At 32.6% G+C, this 21,178-nt stretch overlaps 2 protein-coding genes across 2 annotated transcripts; both read left to right on the top strand.

The window, feature by feature from the left end:
* Positions 1-1,956: 1,956 nt before the first annotated feature.
* On the top strand, positions 1,957-7,859 carry LOC132719839 (heat shock 70 kDa protein 12A-like). Its single transcript, XM_060703768.1, has 6 exons — positions 1,957-2,260; positions 2,794-2,945; positions 3,729-3,953; positions 5,134-5,278; positions 5,563-5,697; positions 6,639-7,859. Exons 1-6 carry the CDS (start codon positions 2,113-2,115, stop codon positions 7,562-7,564), a joined length of 1,731 nt encoding a protein of 576 aa, XP_060559751.1. The 5' UTR covers positions 1,957-2,112; the 3' UTR covers positions 7,565-7,859.
* Positions 7,860-10,032: 2,173 nt separating this feature from the next.
* LOC132719838 (heat shock 70 kDa protein 12A-like) lies at positions 10,033-16,180 on the top strand. Its single transcript, XM_060703767.1, has 6 exons — positions 10,033-10,525; positions 11,634-11,785; positions 12,896-13,123; positions 13,515-13,659; positions 13,941-14,075; positions 14,606-16,180. Exons 1-6 carry the CDS (start codon positions 10,378-10,380, stop codon positions 15,529-15,531), a joined length of 1,734 nt encoding a protein of 577 aa, XP_060559750.1. The 5' UTR covers positions 10,033-10,377; the 3' UTR covers positions 15,532-16,180.
* The last annotated feature ends 4,998 nt before the right edge of the window (positions 16,181-21,178 follow it).

Raw genomic sequence — 21,178 nt, 5'->3', positions numbered from 1 at the left:
CAATAACGTCATATTGTCGCTATATGACCTGCACAGTGTTGGTGCGACGTGAAACCCAACGAAACAAAATGCGCGGTGGCATAACTCAAAGACCTTAAGACTTACCAACAAAAATGAAATGTGCCAGATAGATTGAGTCACCAAGAACGAATTTACTTCGGCGAATATAGCATCATGTCATTCATTGTTTTCTCATTTTAAGGCATTTTTTAACAGTATCATGTCAATTTGAAGCCCAATATAACATATTAGTGTCTTTTTTTCACAAAAAAAATATCTTATTGGGTTGTTAGATTTTTCAAATAATTCTTCTGTAAATGGAATATTCTCCAGCATGCAAATTCGATTATAAAATATATGCTTACATTGTTCTTAATCTATCAAAATTGTATCTGTCAACATAACTGATTACATATTCTTGTTTATATATAAATTCCATAGAATTTTAAACATATAACAGAATGAAATCACATCTTAACATTTGTTAATATTTGTTAATAAAGGGTAAACTAAAATTATATATAAGATATTTTATAAGAACGACTCTTGATTACTTGAAAAATACTGTATGCATTTGTGGGCAGAGTACCGACGTGAAACTGATAACCCAATTTTAAGTGTACAGATCTATGTATAATATCGTATGATAGATAATGTCAATTAGATAACGTAGATAACATCGTCTTCGATGTAGATAGAGAAATATTCGAGACTGGTACTGATATATAAGGCGATTCAGAAAAGAGATACACGCAAACATAAGTACTAAATACGTGGTATAGGGTTACATATATATAGTACATCACCGACGAGGGCTCAAAGTTCAAAACCTAAAAGCCAAACAATATATAATAATAAATGAATATGAATGAATAAATAAATAAAATAATACAAAAGCAACGGTAAATGGGTGCTACCAATTAAGTATGCTTTTTTCAATTTCAACCATGTCAATACCTCGATTGAAAGGTTAAAATGTAAGAACACGGAACACAAAAATTTACATTACATGAGCACGTTTCCAGTTCACAAAATATTTCTTCTTCTCCCTATGTGATGTTAGTCTTTTTTTAATTCACTCACAATTCAACTCTTTATCTAAAGTAAATTTTCTGATAAATTCGTTATCGTTTTCTACAAAATCAAACACAAACACACCTATCTGCAGATCTACATATCTTTTTAAAACATGCCTTAATTGATCTTAATCCTTGTTTAATTTGTAGATTTATGGCTTACATATTCATGAAAAATGTAAAAAAAGATTACCCGAATGAAAAAAAAAATAATGCAGGCTTGGTTTTCATTGCGGCTATTCCCAAGAACATAGACATATGACCCGAAATTCGAACTTTGTTGTCTCTTCGTGTTTCCTTTTTTTCAGATTTTCGAGGCAAAAAAAGTGAAAATACGACAGAAGGAGGGTGAATATACAACACATTAAATCTGTCATATATTCGCATTCCATCTGTCGTATTTACGTTTATTTCGTGTTCAAAATCCAAAAATGCGAAAACACAATGTTACATTTTCCTTTTTTTGTATTTTCGCTTTTTCGCATTGTTACTTTTTCGCATTGTTACTTTTTTGCTTTCCGCATCCTCGCTTTTTTAGTCGAAGCAGCGAAAATACGATGTCACCATAATTATCTATACTATCACTGAGTTTTCTCTTCATTGTCACATTTGTGAACTTACTTCCGACTTTGATTACACATTTAGCTTGTATATTTTAGTTTGTTTGCTTTTACGGCGCACCGGCACAATTTGGGTCATATAGCGGCGAAACAGGAAATATGAGTTTGGTTCACATCGGATGTAACAAACTTTAAGCAACACCCGGGGTCAAAACTACCTCATCTTCTGGAGCCAAGAGATGTATACGATCACGCAGATCTATTTCATACTATAACAAGACTTTTAGCTTGTATCAATCTCATATATAATACCCTTTGATTATCTTATCTTTTATGGATAACATATTCGCCATATTATCATATACCGCGTTTAGTAAAATGTCGAAACAATTTATGATAAAATTGAGCATTTAGTAAGTTCAAAAACAATTGTTTTAACAATTGTGTCGTAGATATTCCTCGGAATTTATGAGATAATGTCAGATTGTCTTGTTGTTGCAGCAATCGACCTAGGAACTACCTTTTCAACATGGGGATTTTCGTTCAAACACGACTATGAATCTGAGCCGACAAAAATCACGGCAAAACAATGGACAGGATTGCAGTCGACGGTATCTTTGAAAGGTAAATAGATGAGTTATAGCTTTAGTTTAATTGTTATCTACATTTAAGGGCAGAATAGTTTGTGGTATGGCGTAGCGACATCCAACTGTAATGTTACGGCGACATCCAACTGTAATGTTACGCCATCAATCGACAAGTGCGATATTCAGCGGCGTTGCATGACAAAATGTCTACGTCATCTCATTTGTTGTAACTTTTTTAATGTGATAAAGTCATATATAATAAATTTATTACTTACTTCATCAAAACATATTTTAGTACATAGCTTCTGACCTGTAATTGAACCCTGTAGTTTCCACACTGAGCTATGAAACAATAATATTGTAAGACAAGTTAATTGCTTATTTCTTTTTCTAAAATTGCTTAAAGAATATATAATATTGCCTCCCTATACATACAAATAATCATATTAATATCACATTCCTCTTACAACTTTTTTGTGTTGAATTTATATGTTTCATTTAATCTTATATTATTGAAGGGCACACAGAACATTAAGCGGCATATAAGTGAAAATGTGAAATATATTTAAGGACCAACATCAATTTTGATCAATCCTGATGGACAGACAATTGACAGTTTTGGTTTTGATGCTGAAGATAAGTATGCTGAACTTGTAGAAAAAGGTCAACACAATGACTGGTACTTCTTCAAGAGATTTAAGATGACCCTCTATGACGAGAAGGTAAGCACTGTAATATAGTAATATATATTACCCTCACATTATTTATCAAATATATAATTATCCTGTCTTTCTTTTTGTGAGGTATCTTTATATTTGTCAATTTCAACATATAGCAACTTTCACGACCTCACTTTTTTCTTAAAGCATTAAAGACATGAGGGTGTGAAGCTATATCAGCTCATATACAAGCATATAAGATCTGTCCATCTATCTTTTTACGAAGTACTATAAATGTCTTAAGTATTTAGGGTTAACTTGTCACAGAAATAAAATGCTCAAAGTGCGCATAACATTGAATAAAATATCAGACTGTCCTGCATATCTGCAACCCTTGTATATCTTAAACAAATTTTGAATTATCATCGTAATCAGTATATTGAAGATTATTTAACAATCTCTAGCTTGTTACACATTATCTGAACTACCTGTTTATAACATTTATATTCGTTCACATGTATGCGAAATATTTGAACCTGATACTAATAGTATTTATTCACATTTAATCTTTTCAATATTTCTTAAATTTAATCAGGGGCTGTTGTTTGATTCATTATACAATGATGAGACACTATGCTGCAAAAATTGATCTATACATATACAATTTGAGATACGTATAGTTTGAAATAAATGTCTTTCCTTGAAAAAGATTTGAATTTGCAAAGTGCCATGACATTCTTTTTTTTTCAAATATTTTTTCGTTAAGAATTCCACTATTGAGAATTCCATGAACCACACTACTCCTTTTTATAGTATTTTTTTCGTAAGTCCTGTTTTCTTGTACAGGGTATCCAGGAAGATTTCACAATTCAAGATGCAACGGGTAAACATCTAATGGCGATGACAGTATTTAGGTTATCCATAGAATACTTAAAAGATGATCTGATAGACATGTCAAAGACGCAAGTTCTCGACGGTAATTTGACAGAAAAGGATATCCAGTGGGTTTTAACAGTTCCTGCAATATGGGGCGATACAGCCAAACAGTTCATGCGTGAAGCTGCCGAAAATGTAAGATGAATTGTGTTTATCATCATCATCATCATCATCATCATCATCATTATTATTATTATTATTATCATTATTATTATTATTATTATTATCATTATTATTATTATTATCATTATTATTGTTGTTGTTGTTGTTGTTATTATTATGAGACCTTAAGAGGTGCGGTCTTGACAAATAATTGCGTCCTAAGTATTTGGAAAATACTGATACTAGTTCATGCATCAGTACTATATCATTTTCAATTACGTTTAGTGCTATATTTTAAATGAATATATTTTATCATAGCATGGGAAGAAAATCTTGACGTCTCTCTAATGGAAGTTACTGAAATGAGAAAATAAGAAAATCTTGAAAAGTGAAGATCGCACCACGAGAGCTTTGAAAAAGGAAGTAACAAAAATAAAATTGCAGACTCAGTTTGAATAAGTGTTTAAGGTCGTTGACTTCGAACCACTTGCCCTTCATCACAATAGATTCGAATTCCATCAGGATATTTGAATACTTTCATGTGAAGAAGTAATCAAGCTAGCTTACGGATGGTGGTTCTACTCGGGTACCCGTTGTTTATTAATAAGCTTATTTCGGACTGTTGTCTTTCATTGTCAGCGACTTCTTGAAGGACAGTTTAAAGCGAACGTGAAATTGAAGATACTTTCGGGAAAAGATCCACAAAATATGATAATTCAATCACAAACTTTCGATAATGTTCCTGATTTTGAAGCCAAACAGTTTTTATGCAGCAGGAAAAATATCTTACCTGTAGACAAAAAAGCATATGGGACCATCATAAACTACAGAGGCAATAAGATATTTAAAGCAAGTAAGGGCGATAATTTAAAAGAGCATCGGAGGAGGAAATTTGAATTTCAGAAGGTGGCAGAGCCAGAGTCTAATATCCTTCATTTATTATAAAGAAATGGTTCCTTAAAGTAAAAATAAATTGAATGTAAGCGGTGAAAATCTACTTTGTACAAAAAAACGTGATTCTTTTGTGAAAATTAGTTCAACATTCTCAAACTGATTGAAATACATTTCAACTTTAAATCTTAATTAGGTGAAGGTATACAATATCCACACTCTTAGAATGGTATCTGAGCTATGATACAAATACTTCTTGTATCATGCACAATATTTAGTTAATTATCGTGTCTCATTTCTGTTCTATTAATTATTCTTCAAGGCAGGAATAGAGAACGAGCGCCTCATCATAGCTCTTGAACCGGAAGCTGCATCCATTTATTGCCGTTTAGTTCCAACAAAAAGAAACCAGGACTCCCTCGGGAAATTACCAAGTGGGGGCAAATATATGATACTAGATGCTGGAGGTACATACATTTTAAAATGTAATGTAAACTATCCAAATAAAGTCAGGTCAAAATATGTTACTTCATAGCATCACAGTATAAACATCTGATTCATATCACCACAGTAAATAATGACATCACAAATTTCCTAGCAAGAAGACACAAGTCTTTTTATTGTGACATGTTTATTTAAAGATGCTTTGAAATATGGAACAATTTACATACAAAATTTATCAAACATTTATCGCCTATAATTAAAAAGAACTAATTTCATAAATTAATTATATAAAACGGCATTTTAAAAGGAGGAACAATTGACATAACAGTACACGAAACAACACAAAACAATGGGCTCAAAGAAATATACAAGGCTAGCGGAGGAGACTATGGTGGTACAATGGTTGACAGAGCTTTCGAGGAATTTATCTCTGAAATTTTGGGTATTGTTTTACTACGATAACTATTCTTCATTTATTAATGTTTCTAGAGAGGCAAGAGTATTTGATTTAATTTAACTGTACACTGATCATAAATATTTATTGACTGAATATAAATATTTATTGACTGAATAATGCCAGATTTTATTACAAAAATGGTACCTAATATTTTCATATTCTAGTAATATCAAAACTACTAGGTAAAAGTTTTTGTATATTTATCAAGATTCTTGGCAAATTCTGAACAAAGCCAATCAATTCAGTATTGTTTTGTTTGATTTTACGATGCGCCAAGACAATTTAGGTCATATGGTGTCGAAACTTGAAAGATGTTTTTGACAAACATCGGGTGTTACAAAGTTAAAGCAAAACCTGGGGCCAAAACTACGACACCTGCGGGAACTAAGAGATGCATAGACTCCATTATTTAATCCGATTTAGTCGCCTCTTACGATTATGCAGGGATACACGGTGGCATCAACCCTTAAAGGCAACCCTAAGCCTCAAGAGAAATCAGTTCAGTAAATTAAAACAATTAACGCAATATTTTTAATTAGGCACTCTTAGAAAGAAATTGATTAATCAAGGGGTAAAAACTGTCGGGGTTTGGCTTATGTTTAAGATTTTGAGTACAAATAGCTTGTGCGGTTTGTTAGCTCCAGACATTTTTTATGCTTTTTACAGTAATAGCATAGAAAATGCATTATTTATAAGGATGATATTACATATTTAATTAAGAGTTGACATTTTTTCTTGGACAAGTTAAATAAAATCTTATACTTATGACTTTATATCACGTGATTAAATGAACTAAATTAATGAGCCATGTGTTATAAAAGTACGTATTGAATGATTATTACATGGACAACAAGAAACGTCATGTGATTAAACATCAACAGGTATATGTATCTTGCATGTGATAATAATGTTTGCATTTTAAACAGGTGGCGATGTAATGGAAATGCTGAAAGAAGATGAAGTAAACACATATCATGATTTGTTGAGAAACTTTGAAGTCAAGAAGAGAATAACAAAAAAAGACACACAAGTAATTATGTACATACCTTCATTCTTGATAAATGTTCCAGAGAAAGAAAGAGATAAATATTTTGAAAATAAAATTTCCCAGACAGGTTATGATGAGAATAAAGTAAGCGTAACACGTGACAAACTGAAACTTCATGCAGATGTTATTAAGGAATTTTATCAAAGGTCTCTGGACAGTATTACGCATCATCTAGCTTCCCTATTTCAAAAACCGGAGCTAATTGATTGTGATACATTATTAATGGTAGGTGGATATTCGGAGTCACCTTTGCTTCAGCGACGTATTAAAGATACCTTTCCAAACATGAAACTCGTTGTACCATCAGATGCTGGGCTGGCTGTGCTAAAAGGTGCCGTAATATATGGTCACAATCCGGCCGTAATTGCACAGAGAGTTTGTAAATATACATATGGGATTGGCAAATCACATATAAGTGGCCCGAATTGCAGACATCCGCCCAGCAAGAAAACCTGTGTAAATGGTGTTGAAAGATGTAATGATATATTCTTTGCGCATGTTCATGCAGGAGATGTTATCAAAGTAGGAGGCGAATGTAAAGCACATCAGTTCTGGCCAGTCGAACCATCGCAAACAGAAATGACATTTCCTATATACTGTACTAAAGAGCGATATCCTGAGCTAGTAACGGATCCAGGTTGTATAAAATTGGGAAGTGTTACCATACCAATGCTTGATACAACCGGTGGATGTTCTCGAAGTGTTTATTTGAGTTTTCTGTTCGGTGGAACAGAAATAGAAGTCAAAGCGAAAGACCCTAGGGAAGGGACAGTGAGTAAAATGAAATTTTCGTTTAGGGGGTAACTATGGAATAGTGTAGTTTCTAAATAAAGTAAGAGAAATGCAGACGCTGGTATCATATTTACTGTTTAACGGGAAGTATAAGTCAAAACGAAGGACCATAGGGAAGAGACTGTGAGTAAATTGAAATTTTCGTTTTGGAGATAACTATGTAATAGTGAAGCTACTTAAAAGAAGAGAAACATTTATATGAACGCGGAAAGAGAAATGCAGTCGCTGGTATGCAGTTATATTTACGAAACTTTTCTTTCTGTTTAACTAGGAGTAAAAAAAATTGAAATATTATTAGAATAAGAATTTAAATAAGAAATATGTATAACATGTCATATAAGAAAGGTAATTGATAATAAAAATCCTATGAGATACAGTATTTGACTGATGTTTATGGTTGACGGAAGAATATTGAACATACAGGGCTGTCAAGTGCATTAAAAATTGAAAAAATTCCTTTCCGTAAATATGCTAAGTTTAAGAAAGTAACCAGCATTTCAATAGTGAAATTATTACAATATTCTTACTTTTCTTTGTAACATATAGTATTATCCATATAATCCTCTCCGTACAAGAACTTTATGACGTTCCTCTTATTCTTTTGTGCTTCATCTCTCATCTTCTAGGGAAGTAACCGCTGCAGGAAATATGTACTGTTTTTCTGCACCTGCACGCACCAGACAGTCCTTTAACATGAGTAAAAAAACAATAACACGAGTCACACGAGCTATCATCCGGTATATGACCAATTATTTGATTGTAATATTTGTATGGTTCTTTTCTAAATCATGTAAATGAAGATGATTGTTTCTATCTTTCAAATATTATAGCATAAACTAAGTTATTCAAAACTTTGGTCAATTTTAACGGCAAATTACTTAACAATTGTCCCAGTGAAACATTTTATATATATAGAAATGAGAGAATAAATACACACATACCGCCATATCGATATACCAGTCCAATAACGGCACAGCGCCTAACAATTAGGTAGCTTAATTCGCAAAGTTTCTTTTAGATAGAAGTTTTACTTTTGAGACACTTCATACTTAATAATATTGTCCGGCGCCTCACTCAAAGAATAAATGAGGTACCAGCATAAACCAAACATGTTGGATGACAAATGCCATTTCATAAATAATTAATTTCGTTTGCTATTGCTCGTTGTGAGATATTTTACAGTACTTTTGTCCTTTGCACAACTGAAGGACTGTAAAAATAACAAACAATCAGCTTGAACGGTTGGTGAGAAAGGAACAACCCAATAACAATTACATCTTTAGCATAATTTTAACGTTCTGTATGATCACAGCTCGTGTACCATTGAAACTCGTACCCTCACATTTATCTACATCCATTATGTTTTCATTCTCTATTATGTTTACATGACAAAGAAAGACTTTTCCATATCCCCAAACAAAAGGGCATGCGGGGATGCGGGGGAAATTTCGCCACTTAAAGTGAAGATTTTTAAAGTACTTCACAGAATATAAAATAGCTACGTTATTTCAGTGTATAGTGAATTATATATAAACAGTAAAGCATAAAATTGCTTTACCTGTATATTATATAGTATCAAAAATGACCACACAATGTAAATCACTATTGATATTGCATATTTTACTTTAATCCACACAACATATCAGACATATAGGCAACATGAGACTGATAATGAGATAAAGCATTGTTAAGATAAAGAGATAACCAAAATGTCAGCAATAAACTTGTGCTATGCGGTAAGGTAAGTAAGTAGTTCACCACCATCGAGGGCTCAAACTTCAAAGGCCAATCAGCCCACAGGCAAAAGGCATTAACAATGTCGCTATTGTGTGCTACTTATACAGACAGGTTTCACCTCAAAATTTAAATTTTCCGAATGTTAATGTTTCCATTAGAATGTTAAAACCAGACCGTCCAGTTACATAAAACGTTTGTATTAATTGTACATTTTTTATATTTTTGAATTCTTTAGTTTAAGTAAGATACACTCACAAATTAATCAAAGAAATAAAATATATATCTAAAGTGATTTTGATTTAACTTTTTCATTTTCCATTTTCCTTCAAAAACTCACATACATTTCAGGGGATTGAAACAGAAAGTGTTCAAATGAGGCCTGAAAACATAAAAAAAAATCTTACTATGATCAATCATTACTATATAAACAGACATTTTGTTAAAGGTTACAAAGGCATTTATGCATGATTTTATTAAAACCTGATTCTTTTTGTGCGATTCTAAGCTCATATTTGTGTTTTTCTGCAACAAATGATAAGAAATTATGCCAACAAGTAATTTGTCCAGAGACACATCAATTGGAACACTTATCTGAAAAAAATCATTCTCTTCATGTGATAAAAAGCCCTTTGTCCCCTTAAAAGCGATCATACCCTCTTACACCACTAACCTTTATTTTCTTTTTAATGTTAAAAATGTGTATTAAACATCAAACTCATGTCGGTTTCAATTATTTTCCATTATGATTTATTATAGTTAACACACCTTTCCCATCCGTGATTTGACTTGTGTCCTGTCCTGGTTTTGTTTGCCGTCATGCTAGACCTCTTATGGGTTGTCCAGTGATGCTGTCGTCGTGTGCGGGATTCTTTTATTGAATGCCACCCATTTTGGTCATCTTGTTGTTCATATCACATCAAATTAGTATCACATAAATATTGCCCTTAATAACTTAATTGTTATCTTATCAGTGATTTACATGATGATTTACACATCTATCATTTTGCAATATACCGTCTTCACCGAAAGCAGTAAAGTTAGAACGGGCAAGTTCAGACAATTTTACAGACAATACTTGTTTTATAATAATGTCAAAGCCTCTAGTTGTGGCAGCAATCGACTTCGGAACAACTTTTTCAACATGCGGATTCTCGTTCAGACATGAATATGAATCTGATCCAACAAATATCACGGCAAAACAATGGACAGGATTGAAGTCGGCTGTATCACTAAAAGGTAAATTGATGCATTTTTTATATCTGAAAGTAAAATATTTTGCTGCAAAAAGTAGCGATTGCAAAGCTTAACCATTTTTGTGGCTACTTCAACAGTAAAAAACAACTGAATATATATAGATTTATTGTTGATTTTTGTCTAAGCATTTTTGTTATAACACAATACACCGACCAAGGTAATCTGAAAATTACATATTAGAATATATAAGAACTGATTTCCTAATAAGTTCATGATAAGACATGTGCATTTGCATAGTATAAGAGTACAAACTGCAATAATGATAAAGAAAACGGAAGTCTATCATGTCTATTGTCTCTCTCGTCATGACCAGGGTAGTTCATCACATGACATGGTTATGATAATATTGGGTCACCGGTAATGGTATTTCTAAAGTTTTCGTTGTATCGTCCAAATTTGAATACTGAACATGAAAATGGTTCCCGATCCTAATTGTACATATGTATTCAAGTTAGCTTTTGTATTTTGCCGGTTTTAGATTTTTTTTACAAAAAAAATATACATATTTTTATAACAAAAAATGCCGCATAGCAAACTTTTGCAAGCATAACGGGAAAACTTAAAACAGAACTAAAAAAGAACTACAATGGAAAGTTATGAGTCTTGTATATGAGGAAGCTATTCTAGCTAGCTTACGCAACGATCAGAAGACCGTTCGTGCCTGTAAAATCCAACAAATAAGAAACAAACTGAAGAGGAGAAAAAGCAACAACAACAAAAAAATTGGCCGAAATGAACATAAAGGGAATAATGACACAATAATGGAAACTTGAAAGCAAAAGCATGTTCAGCAAAGAAAATAACATAAAAAAGACGTTATATTAAAACTGAAACTGATAGGGCTGTATTTACGGTTCAAATATTTCAATAATAAACGAATAAACTACAATTTGTTTTTGTTTGCACTTTAACATGTTTGCTTTGAATAACAAAACGTCTTAACTACATGTTTGAGCTTCTGTAAGATTTTTTATTCTTAAAAAACATTTTATGACAGGATTGTCTACATTTTTCAACTACAATCAAAGTTTTGTTGTAAAATCGTCACAAAATAGTTGATATATAAGTGAAAATGTTAAATATATTTAAGGACCAACATCAATTTTGATAAATCCTGATGGACAGACAATTGACAGTTTTGGTTTTGATGCTGAAGATAAGTATGCCGAACTTGTAGAAAAAGGTCAACACAATGACTGGTATTTCTTCAAGAGATTTAAGATGCAGCTTTATGACAAAATTGTGAGTATAACTAGTATGAGATATATAAAAAGTAAATTTTTTGGAGGCATATCTTTCCAAATTTACAACAAAAATGCAATGTCAAAACGCTTGCTTTTCTAAAATGTACAAATGAAAATTAGCTATTCTTAAACAGAAACAGACTAAGCTCTTCATAGATCTCATCATAAGTTTATGGGATTGACTTCATGAAATAGAGAAATAGTTTCTTACACTATAATAAAGTGTCACACTGTCGTGAGAATGTTTCTGCAATTCTTGTATATTTAAGGCAAAATCTAAGTCTAAATAATAGTTTTTAATTTTTGATAATTATCATATAAAATTATATATTAATATATATATGTTGTGTTATCTTATTTAACCCTTACCATTATCTAACTCTTTATGATACTTTGCTCAATAGCGAAACACTAAATATACACGACTCGCTGACGATATTTCTACGCGACAATCATGTTGGACTATTAGTTGATCACTTGCGGAGAAATTGGTTAAAACTGATGTTATCAAGGCAAGCCGGGTAGATGGTTTGACCGCCAAAAGATTTTTGTTAAAATTGGCGTTAAAACTTTAATAAGAAATAAACACTCTTCACGTTCGTATAAATAAAAAAAGTGTATGTTCATACGCATGTGTACAAAATTTAGTACCTGATGTTCCCTTTTTTGTTCACATTTTTAGTTCTTTTTTTGTAGCAGAGTATGTTTTTTGCATTAGACATTTATCCTTAGGATAGCGAAATATCTTTTATAATTGATCCCGGACATTAATCAACGCTGATTAAGATATCATGAATGAGCAGTCGGTCATTTGCGGAATAAAATGGATAAACTGGTCTGTTTTCACACGGAAATCGTTTTGGTGAACTCGAATATGATACATAAAGGTGTGAAAATCTGATAAGGATAAGACAAAGAAATTTAAAAAAACACAATTGCTAGACATCAGACGCTGTGTTACAAACATATTGAATTTCTGTGATTTGCAATTGTTGAAATTAAATCCTATCCTGCATGAAGATTTTTGTGAACTGTCGTTGGCAATAACCTAATTGATAATTATATTGAAAACAAAAAACACTCCTCAAAATTGTTTGCTATTTTACAGGGGATCCAAAATGATTTTACAGTTAAAGATGCAAGTGGTAAATGTCTGATGGCAAAGACTGTGTTTTCATTGTCTATAAGGTACTTTAAAGATGATCTAATAGACATGATGTCAGAGAAACACATTTTTGTAGGAGACTTGACAGAAAATGTCATAATGTGGGTTTTAACAGTTCCTGCTATATGGAATGATACAGCTAAGCAGTTTATGCGTGAAGCTGCCGAAAATGTAAGATAAATTATTAAATATTTTATATTCATCGGGATACATAAATAGTCAGTGATATTTTTTCTTTTAAAAGCTGTATATATAATGGAATTTCGGACCTTCATACATCTGAAAACGGCTTGAAGCCGAAATTTTTCATGGACTTGAAAATTCTGCTATGAAATAGTTTATGCCCCTTAGCACCATCTTAAACAGTATTCAACCTTCAACATTGAACGTTTTTGAATTAATGATCCCGAATGACCAGCCAACTAACCAGTTTTCACTCTATTTTCTTTTTCTTATACAAATACAAGAAATGTATTTCAGTCATGATTCATGTTAAATGCAGGATATTCAGTTATTTAAACGTGCCTCCTTTTTACTTTAATTTGATTAATTATTTTTCAAGGCCGGAATAAGGCATGAGCGTCTCATCATAGCTCTTGAACCGGAAGCTGCATCTGTTTATTGTCGTTTACTTCCAACAACAAGAAATCAGGACTCCGTCGGACAATTACCAAGCGGGAGTAAATATATGATACTAGATGCAGGAGGTATTTGTATAAAGCTTTCCTTTAGGATTAAGGTTTTAGTAAAAAAAACTGTTAAAAAAAATTTATTTTCAAGCAATTTTCTTGAAATTACCGGTACATATCTTGGATTTTTTACAATGAATATCCGAGCAACAAGATATATTTATATTAACATAGTTTATTTCCGATTATACATGTACGTGTATTTAAAACGTAGAACAATTTATCATGAATGAATAGCTTTTCAATATAATAATAATAATATAATGAATCCAACATTCATCATTAAAATCATTTGAAAGGAGGAACGGTTGACATAACAGTGCATGAAACGACGCAAACTCGTGAACTCAAAGAAATATACAAGGCTAGCGGAGGAGATTGGGGTGGCACAATGGTTGACAGAGCTTTCGAGGAGTTTATCTCTGAAATTTTGGGTAATGATATACTATTTGTCATGTATTTAATTTCTTTAAATAGCTTAGAGAAAAAAATAAAATGATTTCCCATATATTGTATACATGTACATGTATTTTTCTGTCTTTTACATGTATATTTATTCAGTCGTTTCCTTACTAACGCTTGTCCTGTGTTGTTCATTATGTTGAGTATTTCTATATTAATTATGAGCATCAAATATTAGTCAATAGATAATCCTCATCGTCTAGAGTATAGAACTTGGAAATTTAAAATGAATTATGCTGGTTTATGTACATCAATAAAAACATAAAGGGAAAAAAATACCTACATGTTTGTTAATTTTACAATTTAGGACTTTTATAAGGCAATACTTACACTGTGTTACAGTCATAGCAAATAAAACACAATGTGTGAGGCAAAAAATGATGGTGAGTTTTTTTTATGAACAGACTTGTTCTAACATCAAGCACTTTTGGCACATGAAATATCTTTTTAACACTTATAATATTTATATGCGTCTTGTTAATTCTGTTTGCACATTAAACAGGTAGTGATGTAATGAGAACGTTAAAAGAAGAAGAAGTAGAATCATATCTCGATGTGATGAGAAATTTTGAAGTCAAGAAGAGATTAACGAAAAAAGATACACAAGTAACTATGCACATACCTACGTTTTTGACAAATGTTCCAGAAAAAAAAAGAGATGAATATTTTAAAAATAAAATATCCGAGGCAGGCTACGATGAGGAAAACGTAAGCATAAAACGTGACAAACTGAAACTTCATTCAGATGTCATTAAAGGTTTTTACCAAAGGTCTCTGGACAATATAACGGATCATCTTACTTTCCTATTTCAAAAACCGGAGCTAACTGATTGTGATATATTACTTATGGTAGGTGGATATTCGGAGTCGCCTTTGCTTCAACAACGTATCAAAGAGACATTTCCAAACATGAAAATCGTTGTTCCATCGGATGCTGGGTTGGCTGTACTTAAGGGCGCTGTAATATACGGCCACAACACTTCCGTGATTGCACAGAGAGTTTGTAAATATACATATGGGAATGGCTATGCGCATGAATTTAGTCCTGATTGTGATCATCCGCCCACAAAGACGTTCTATGCAAACGGTGTTAAATGGTGTGCTGATTTATTTTTTGCGCATGTTCATGCAGGGGATGTTATTCAACTAGGAGACGAACGCGAAGTACATCAGTTTTTGCCAATCGTACCATGGCAAACGGAAATATATAGTTCTATTCACTGTACAAAAGAGCGAGATCCTGTGCTAGTTACGAGTCCAGGTTGTGTGAAATTGGGATATATTACCTTACCAATACCTGATACGACTGGTGGGCGTTTTAGAATCATTGATTTGAGTTTTCTTTTCGGTGGAACAGAAATAGAAGTTAAAGCGAAAGACCCAAGAGACGGGACATTTAGGAAAGTGAAAGTTTCGTTTTGGGGATAACTTTGGAAATGTGTAGCTACTGAAGGAAGCTTTTGCGTCATTGACAAACACTCATCACAGAAAATGGCTGACAGAATTGACTGCTATTGAAGTACAGCATTTATTTTTTGCCTTGCTTTTTACCTTTAAATGTCGGGTTTCTTTTATTTTTATGGACTTTACTGTATGAACGGAAAATGGATAACTAGTTTATCAAATAGAATATCCAGGTGTATATATATATATAGAAAATAAACATGTATGTGGTAATCTTGAAAAATCTGTATGATTATATGTTTAACTTTTTTTAGTTATAAACACTGAAGTCAGGTACAAACTCTACAGAACAACAAGATTTTGGAAACAGATATTTTTACTGCTGCTGAAAGGCATTCCTCTAAAAGAGTTTAAAGAAATTGTGAAGTATTTTCTTTGTTATAATTGAAACTGTAAGTTTAAAGAGGAAATTGCTCTATATATCACATGCGTAGTAGCTGACATTCGCAAAAGTAAGCAGACAATCCGATACGATCTAGTAGTTTCTTTCTTCTCAATAATAATCATCCAATTAAAATTCAGACTTTGAAAATATACAAAATTAATAAATTGAATTATTCAAACGGTCTAAAACAATATGACGATAGTTTTTTAGCTCGACTTTTTTTTTTGAAAAAAAAAAGAAGAGGTATTGTTATGGTCGCGGCGGCGTTGCCGTTGCCGTCCGCAAACTTGTACATGGATCATAACTTTTTTATTTCTTGGTGTATTGGTGTATTGTCTTCATACTTGGCCACAACAACTCTGTGGACAAGACCTTTCAGAAGACCACACTAACCTTGACCTTCATCCATAAATGACCTTAACCTTCAAGGTTAAAAGTCCAAATTTTGCTTGTTCATGCTGTTACTGGCTGTAACTTTGTTATTTTTGAATGGATTGTCTTCAAACTTGAACATAATAATCTTCAAGGATAAACCTTAAAAATAACAAGACAGACCTTGACCTTCACTTGTTAATGACCTTGACTTTGAAGTTCAAATTATTGAAATTTTCATTGTTTTGGCTGTAACTGGCTGTAACTGGCTGTAACTTTGCTATTATTGAAGGGATCAACTTCATATTATAACAGAACATACTTTAGGACAAGACCTTGTTGTGACTTTACCACATGACTTCACCACGTGACTCCACCACGTGACTCACCCACTTGACTCCACCACGTGACTCCACCAATTTACCACGTGACTTCACACTGTGACTTTACCACGTGCCTCTTCCACGTGACTTTACCACGTGACTCTACCACGTGACTCCACCACGTGACTTTACCACGTGACTCCACCACATCTTTACGACTTCACCACGTGACTCTCTACCACGTGACTCTCTCACATGAATTTACCACGTGACTCCAACAAGTGACTCCACCACGTGACTTAACGACTTCACCACGTGACTTCATACCACGTGACTCCACCACGTGACTCTACCACGTGACTTTACAACATGACTCCACCACGTGACTCCACAACGTGACTCCACCACGTGACTTCACCACTTTACCACGTGACTTTGCCATGTGACTTTACCACGTGACTCCACCACGTGACTTTACCATGTGACTTCAACACATGACTTTACCACGTGACTTTACCACGTGGCTTAACCACACGGACTCCACCACGGAACTTTACCACGTGACACCACTACGTGACACCACCACGTGACTTTACCACGTGATTCCACCACGTGACTCTACCACGTGTATCTATTTATAGAGTTTTCTATTTATAGAATTGCGTGTTTCTATTTATAAAATTGCATGTTTCTATTTATAGAATTTTCTATATATAGAATTGCGTGTTTCTATTTATATATATATATATAATTTAGTATATTTATATATACAAAATATATAGACAAAACTTATGTGACAAGACAGACCGATTAATTTTATAAAAAAGGAAACGTTAAGATTTTGTTCAAACATTTCTTTGTTAGCTTTTAGAGAAAGTAAAAAGTCGAGCGTTGCCCCAGCCCGGCGGTGGCTCTTGTTAGATTTTATTATCGTGATTGTTAATGTTAAAATGGTATTTCATTCGTTACCAGTATTTACATAATTCAAAAGGCCATCATTTTCTTACCGTGTAAGCTGGTAATTGAGGGCTTTGACCGATTGCTTGCATCTACCACGGCCGTCAATTTTATAGTTATTTTCTACAATACTTCCATTCTTTCTATTTTAAAGATTGCAGCTTGGTTGTAAACTATTACATATTACCTTAAATAAATAAATAACGATGTTTATTCACAAAATGTTTGATTTGTTTACATCAGATTAACACTATGGTAGTAAATTGGAAGTGCTTACATTATCTATTATCTTTGTGATATTTCTGTATCCGAAGAGATCGAACTCTCGTTAGCTATTGCTAGTTGTTATATTTAACTGAATTTTCGTCCTTTGCATGACTGAGGGCCTGTAAAAGGTTTCAATATTCACCTTGAAAAGTTGAGGAGAAATGAACTTTATAATTTTATAATTTCAACGTTCTGTCCAACCACAGCTTGTGGACGATTTCAACAAATACTCTCGAAGTTACTAACGCCTGTTCAGTTTTCATTCTCTTTCATATTCACATGGCGAAGTAGTACTTTTAAATATCCTGAAAAAGCGGTATGCGTCGAAACCTTTGCTTCTAAAAGTGGATATATTTAAAGTACTGTACAAAATATAAAATACTCACGTTATGTCAGGCGGATAGTGCTAAAGTCATTAGTGTAATTTATGAATTATTTATAAATAGCAAAGCAGTAAATTGTTTAAGCTGCGTATTTTGTCGTATCAAAATTGAGCAAACAAAGTATATCAGTCAAGATATGGCATACTTTGAATTAGATAACGCATACTCATCTTATATCTGACCTATAGATTACTTCAGACCTATGATGAGATAAACGTCTCAAATGTGAGCAATAAACACGTATACTTGGGTGAAATAAGTAAGACCACCGAGGGCTCAAAGTCCAATACGCCAATAGGTAACCAGGTGATAGCAAACTCGCTACTGTCTGCTACAGGCATCTCCACATAATTTCATTTTCCGGTATTTAATGTATCGATTACAATGTTAAAAAAATGACCGCCTAATTACAAACCAACATTTATATTTATTTAGTACTTTCTTATCTTTGAATTTTGTAATTTGTTATTAGGTACACTTACAAAAATTAAGCATAGTAATACAACTATACATCTGAAGTGATTTCAACATGAAACTTTCTGAAAACATTTTCATTTTTCTTCCACTGATACATGAATACATAAAAATTGAAATTCTTAGTTTGCGCAATTGGTACACTGAAAACGGACTATCTTGCAAAACTTAACACAGAAGTTTATAAAGAGTTTTAATAAAACTTATTGTGCGATTGTTATCCTGCATAATGCAAAATTCTGAAATCCAGACTAACATCAAATGCAACACATATCTGGAAAAAGAGTCCAGGCCCTTCTTGCAAAAACATTTTTGCTTTTAAGGTTTTAGTCCATGACATATGTTTTTACATCACTAAGTTCATTTTATTTTTACATTGTAATGTAAAAATATGACAAAATTCAACAAGGAAGGGCGACATTCAATGAAAGCATCCCCAAGAAAATACAGCAAAGCAAGACCATCGACACGGAGTCAAGCAAGTGGCATTCAACTTATTTACAACATATGTATTAAGGTCATATCAGTGTCACATAAAATGCCCTTCATAACTTGATTATTATCTAATCATTTATGGTTTACACATCTATCATTTACTTTGTACCATCTTCACCGCAAGAAGTAATAGTTGAGACGAACGACAAGTTCAAAGATAATGATACAGACCTTTCTTGTTTAAGTTTTATAACAATGTCTAATCCTCTAGTTGTGGCGGAACAACTTTTTCAACATGCGGATTTTCGTTCAAACATGAATATACATGTAAATCTGATCCAACAAAGATCAGGGCAAAACGCTGGACAAGCTTAAAGTCTGGCGTATCTTTGAAAGGTAAATTGATTCATTTTCTACATTACAATTAACGGTATAATATTTTGCTGCATGTAGTAGCGGTTGCAGCTTTTAACGGTAATGTTGCATAGACTGACATCTTATTAATGGATACTCCTAAAAAAATAAACTGATGTTTAATATTTATTGCTGATTTTTGTCTAAGCATTTGTTAAATCACAATGCCTCACACCGGTAATGGTAAACTACATATTATATATAAAAATATATACATGTAACTACTAATTACCTAAAAAAGTTATGATAAGAAAGTGTATTGTTTAGACTTTGTGTATTATCAAGAGTACAAATTGCATTAATGATCATCTAGAGGAAAGTCTATTGACCAAGGTGGTTGATCACGTGATATTTGTTTACGATAATATTGGGTCACCGCTAATTGATTTGTTAATATTTCATTTAATTTTTCAATATTTGAATACTAAACATGAAGCTTGTTCACAAAAAAAATCCGATCCAAATGTTACAGGTTTTTCCAATATAGCTTTTGTACTTTTCCCGTCATGCTTGCATAAATTAGTCAAAGTATTGCCGCATGGAAAAAATTCTGAAAACATAACGGGAAAGGTAAAATAGTTACAATGGCAGTTTGGGGTTTTTGTGAGGAAACAACCCAGCCAGATTGCGGAACATATATTGTGCTCTCCCAATTTGTAGTAGGTGCCCTACTGGTGTTGCTTGATTGAGTAGGCGGCTGTGTTCTGTGAAGTTCCCTTGCTTTGTTGATCTTTATTCTTATTTATCTATGCTTCTACACAAGGTGACCGTTCGTGTCTGTAAAACTAAACAACAGAAAGAGAAAAAACAACTACAAAAAAACCCACAAAACAACAACAAAAAAGACAAATCGAACATAAGGTGAATAACGACACTTACAATACATATTTGTTACTTGTTTTCTTTATTTAAGAATTGGTTCTTAAAAACATTTTTATAACTTGATTTTGTATATTTTTGTACATTGATTTTGTACAATTAGATTGTATATAAGTGAAAATGCGAAATATATTAAAGGACCAACTTCAGTTCTGATCAATCCTGATGGACAGACGATTGACAGTTTTGGTTTTGATGCTGAAGATAAGTATGCCGAGCTTGTAGAAAAAGGTCAACATAAAGACTGTTATTTCTTCAAGAGATTTAAGATGCAGCTTTATGGCAAAATAGTAAGTATTATAAAATATGTCAAAAGTAACTATTTTTGTCAGGCATATTTTTAAAAATTTCAACAAAAAAGCAATGTCAAAGCACTTCTCACTTTTCTGAAAAGTACAACTTAACCTTTAAGGTACTCTTAACCTTTTAAAATATTCTTCAAAGGAAAGAGACAAGTCTTCATAGAATTCATCATGAGTTATATGATTGACTACATAAAGTACTTTTGGCTGCATTTGTACAATGCACACACTCTTAACGTCGAAATGTTATATATGTTGATTTGTTTGGTTTATTTTTGTTTTTGTTTTGTGGACATTTATCAACGCTGATTAAGATATCACGTGGAAATATCAGTATATCAGTTGTCAAAAAATCGGTATTTACCGTTAAGGTGAACTGGCAGTCGAAATTAAAACAAACAAGCAAATTAACAAACATAA

Source organism: Ruditapes philippinarum, unplaced genomic scaffold, assembly GCF_026571515.1.
Source record: "Ruditapes philippinarum isolate M1 unplaced genomic scaffold, ASM2657151v2 ctg2891_1_1_1_1, whole genome shotgun sequence".
Taxonomy (NCBI): domain Eukaryota; kingdom Metazoa; phylum Mollusca; class Bivalvia; order Venerida; family Veneridae; genus Ruditapes; species Ruditapes philippinarum.
Note: the sequence above shows the minus strand (reverse complement) of the source record. Positions and strands in the feature narration are given on the sequence as shown.